This window comes from Octopus bimaculoides, chromosome 3, assembly GCF_001194135.2.
Source record: "Octopus bimaculoides isolate UCB-OBI-ISO-001 chromosome 3, ASM119413v2, whole genome shotgun sequence".
NCBI lineage: Eukaryota > Metazoa > Mollusca > Cephalopoda > Octopoda > Octopodidae > Octopus > Octopus bimaculoides.
Window position 1 is genome coordinate 123,310,541 of NC_068983.1, and position 5,036 is coordinate 123,315,576.

General features: G+C 33.5%; 1 protein-coding gene across 2 annotated transcripts in view; it reads left to right on the forward strand.

The window, feature by feature from the left end:
- Nucleotides 1-5,036, forward strand: part of LOC106881710 (uncharacterized) — a 36,372-nt gene that overhangs the window by 12,061 nt on the left and 19,275 nt on the right. For both annotated transcript variants that reach the window (XM_014932183.2, XM_014932184.2), the window contains 2 exons: nucleotides 974-1,114; nucleotides 3,297-3,388. In XM_014932183.2, the coding sequence (XP_014787669.1) occupies nucleotides 974-1,114; nucleotides 3,297-3,388 (233 nt within the window). The remainder of the gene's footprint in view (nucleotides 1-973; nucleotides 1,115-3,296; nucleotides 3,389-5,036) is intronic.

Below are 5,036 nucleotides of genomic sequence, written 5' to 3' on the forward strand. Positions count from 1 at the left end.
ATCTATTGAACAACTTAAAGATGCCATTTGTCAAGAAATTACTGCCATTCCTCATGAAATGATCCGCCGAGTTATGGACAACTTTCATGAACGCCTTCGACAGTGTGTGGACAATGACGGCTCCCATTTGACTGATTTAATTTTTAAAACCAAATGAAACAAAATGGCATTATATGTACTTTTCAAATATAAAATTTTTTTTTGTTTCTTTAATTTATTTGCCTTTTATTAAACCTACAAATGTGTCAGATCATTTTGCCGGACCCTATATATGTCAGATGACAAAGGACAGTGTCATGAAGGAAGATACTGTGAGAACAATCCACTTAGTTAAAAAGAAATGTTGACATAAAATGTTGACATAAAATGATGATGATATATGCATACACATAACACACTTACTCACATATATATGAAAAACATTTTTTAATTAAAAATATAAAATAAAATCATTTTATTAAAAAATCAAATAAACACAATGAAAGAGGATTTTTGTCAGCACTTTCACTGTCTTCAGCTGTACAAACACAAGTTTGTAAAACTGAAGGCAGCAGGTGTGCTTACATACAAAATCCTCCTTTATCAAATTTGTATTTACTTGGGGGTTTTCATGATTTTTTTGTTTTGATTTACTAACTTTTAAACTGAAATTTTTTTTTTTTCAAATACTGTGAGTTATCAAGGAGATTTTCTTAAATTTTTAAATACACACATATGCACACACACACACACAAACTTTGATGTACAAAAGGGAGACAGAGCACTTAATTCACAAGCAGAGTTTGTTTATTATTGCTCAAAGCTGATGATTCAATTTGTTGATATTCAGAGAGAATAGCAATGTGCAGCTTTTCACCCAAATACCCATAGTGGTGTTCAGGTGAGAGTGCTTTGAATGAATAATATGTCTTCGTAGATAATGTGCATTAAAAGATTACTAACAACTTCTTTGGCAATGTTTTGGAAATTTTAGGTAATCATCGAGCAATCCCTGACCCAACCTCGTGTGCTCTTTGAACCTTTGATTGCTGCATTAAGAAGTATCCACTATCATTTTTTAAACCATCTCTATATTTGGAACTATCCTATGTCATATGAAAATATGTGTACCTTGGTAAGTGTATTCTATTTCTATTTTGTATGGTACTCTCATGTGGTGTTGTGTCTGTGTAGCCCATTGCTTTGCAGTATGTGTTCTAGCTCTTTATGTTCTGAATCAAATTCAGCAAAGGTCAACTTTACCTGTCATCCTTTTAGGGTTAATAAAATAAAGTACCTGTCAAATACTAGAGATGATGTAATCAACTAGCCTTCTCACCTCACAAATGCTGACATTGTGCTTAAGTTAGAAATGTTATCATTATCGTTGTTGTTGTGATGGTGGTAGGCTGAGGACCATACGGTTACCTTCAGCTGTGGATTTTAACAAAATATCAACTCCTTTTGGAAAAAATTCTTATAGATAAGTACTGGATAAGACTAACTGGGTCTGGTTGAATCTAATTTCATTGCTAGATTCCTGTCTGAAAGAGTCTAATTGTATTTTGATTTTGAATTTGTGCTGAGTCAATTTTTTAATCCAATTTGGAAAATGGCAAGTGATGATAGAATAATAATGTTTGCAAAACGCTTGCAACGCAAAGAGATGGGAGGAGAGATAATATAACAGACTGTGTAAGAGAATGACAAATAAGAAGATAACATTTCTCAGTTGGAAATCACATTGGAAGATATAGAAAGCTATGAAGATGAAATTTACAACAGCAGCAACAACAAAAACAGCAGTAACAATAATAACAACAGCTGTGATAACAACAACAATGTAACTACAAAAGCGGTCCGGTTGATTCACAGCAACTACAACAACACAGACATGAACTTTGTGAATGACAATGACAGTGACAACAAGGACAATGATAATCAGGCCACCACCACTAACAGTAGTACTGACACATGTAGTTTCAATGGAGAGTATTTTCTGTTTCTACAAAGCTGACCAAACATTGTTAAAACTATTGCTAATACCACCACCACTTCAAATGTGGTAGCCATTTCTGTCACCTCTCAAAATGTAAACAAGAATAACAAATTACAGAAAACATGAGATCCAACTGAATGAAATAAAAGGTTGTACTGTGGAAAGGGAGAAGAGTTTTGCTGGATACTGATAAATCAGGTATAGCTGATCATGTATAGTAAAATGGAGACCACCTCCCCATGTGGGATGAAGTTAAAATAATAGACAGAGAACACCACTGGAAAATACGAAAACTAAAAGAAGCAGCACATATACTAGGACACAACAACCTCTTAAGCAGACCAAATGCAGATATGAATAGCATACAGGAACTGGTATTAAAGAAGGATAGGAAAATATTAGATTTATAAGCCCTAAAATTCACCCCATAATTGCCCACAGGCGTATGGCATAGTGGTTAAGAGAGCGGGCTACTAACCCCAAGATTGCGAATTCAATTCCAAGCAGTGACCTGAATAATAATAATAATAATATCGAAAAATACCTTAGGAATGAGAACCCAGGTTCAAAATTTCCCCAAGACACCTGATGAAGGCTAAAGGGTATATCAGCTAAAATGTCATGTTAACAACAAAGAAGATGAGGACAAATATCCGTCAAATGTAAATAGTGCAAATAATGTACATAATTCCTCATCTCTTAAATTTAGAACTGTATACAGAGAATTAAAGGGGAAATTTCTTTTTGATGATTTTTAGAACAAAAAATCCCAATAGGAATGCTTTACAAAGGCCTTTCAAAATTTTTCTCTTAACCAATGAGAAGTCTGGACCAACTGATTTTTTTTGACAACCAAGATGAATGACTTCTCTGACACGCATGGCTATCCTCAGAACCTTGTGTTCAAATGTGCATGGTTTGGGGTCAGCTTGGAAGCAAATGTCACTTGTTCATCAACCTCAGTTTGGTAAACCTAAATGTAGCAGTCATCGATTAGACCAGGCTCTTTAGGGTGGACCACATACACTCGTACATTTTCAACAACTATGAGATATTCTCATCTTGTGATCTGTTGAGATCAAAATCCTTTAGATCTCAAGGTACAGACAATCAACCAAAAGGTAAATCAGTAGTCCTGGATATGAATGGTAGCAGAAGCAGTGCCTTTAGACTAGTAGCAATCTGTGCTTCAGCATATGTGTATGTACACACACACACACACACACACAGGTATTTTGATTTATGCTAAATATTTTGCTTATTATCTTCATTAATTCACACAGTTCTGTAAAAAAACTTTGCTATTTTGTTTCTGTAGACATTTTTTATGAACAAATATTATGAAGGATTAAAAACTATATATTTAATTGACAACATCTTAACTTCTGAATCTTTACAGAGATTTATCAAGTAAGTATTGAATTGTGCCGTTTCTATGTTGATAGTAAATTTTATGATCTATTGTTGAAGTGCTGTTGGAAAATGTGGTGCATCTAGGGCAAATTAGCTTGGTCAAGCCAGAGCAAACAAACCTAGTCAAATGCCTATTAATTATTCAATGTCCTTACTGCTTAGGGAGGATATAGCAACTTATTTATGGTATGTGAGCCTCTTACACAGCTGGTCAATCTACAACAAACAGTTACCAAGTATTCATCAAATTACATCTTGAAAATTCAGAGACATATGGGATAATTTAGCTCTATGTATGCAATGTCCAAGAGAATGAAAGCTCAGTGGTCATCACTGGCCTGTCTTTGATCATGAGTCTCAATGAGGAGTGATTTAGGCCTTAGTAACAGCAACTTGTAGCTTGGTTAATTGCTTTGATCTGGAAATAATAAGTACATTGTATGTGTGACTATTAATTTTTCAATAAGTCAGAAAAAACAGGTACTCATACATTAGGTAATGGAGTGGGTGCATTATTCATACAGTGTTACAAATTAAGTCTCATGACAACCACTTAATATTATCAAATGTTTTTTTTTTTATTAAAGACCTTCCAAGTTTGGAAGAGTAATTTATCAGTCATCAGTCAGTAACTATATTATGATGGGAAGGTTGAGAAAACTTTGGTGAGCTTGGATATAAAATATTTTATATCCAAGCTCACCAAAGCTTTCTCAATCTTCCCATCATAACTCAGTTACTGATGAGTTTTCATTTTCTAATACACTTCCCCCACTATGCCTAATAGTACGAATGACCAAATATTAAAGAGTTAAGTTGACTGTGTAAGTGGCCTTTATTAAATTTCAACACAAGATTTGGTTAGTATTTGACCTGAAAACAATGCAAATATTTTTTGTGTGATGACCCAATTACAAACCTTAATATTTTAACAACTGTCCTTTCTTTAATTTCAATCATCCTCTGCCCTTTTTCCTATCGAATGCCTCCCTTCCTCTACTCTTTCTATTCCTTCCTCTCTTTTTTCTTTCCTTCTTTTCACTTTCTTTCACTTCCCTTCCAAATCATCACTTCTCTTCCCCTTTCCTCTTCCACTTACCTTATACCAATTCTTATTGTCTCTCTTCACCCCCTTCCATGCCTGTACCATTCCTTCAGTGTTCTGCTTTGTTATAACCAGAAATGACTCTGACAAAAGTAGCATTAATTGTTTAGATCATTCAATTTTTCCCAACTGATAAACTAGACCAATAAGTAAACCTTTCAGTAAAGTACCTATAAGGACTACTGCAAATATCTGCAAATCAAATTTACTGAAATAAAGAAATATATGTACTGACCATTATTTATAACTTCTCTTGTATATATATATATAGGAAAATGAAAAATAATAATAAGGCAGAATGCTAAACTGGTAGCATATTTTAATAAAGATTTCTAACCGGCTTTCATTGCATAGCAAATTTTCAAGAAGAGGGAGAATGAAAATGTTTTTTACAAAGAAGTACAAAATGAAGAAAATAATATATATAAAAAAATAAATATACCAATACATTATATTGTCTTTGAGCTTTTAAAGTTCAATGGTAATTCATGTACATAATGGTTGGAAAAATAAGGATGCATGAGAATTGAGAGTTGTGTT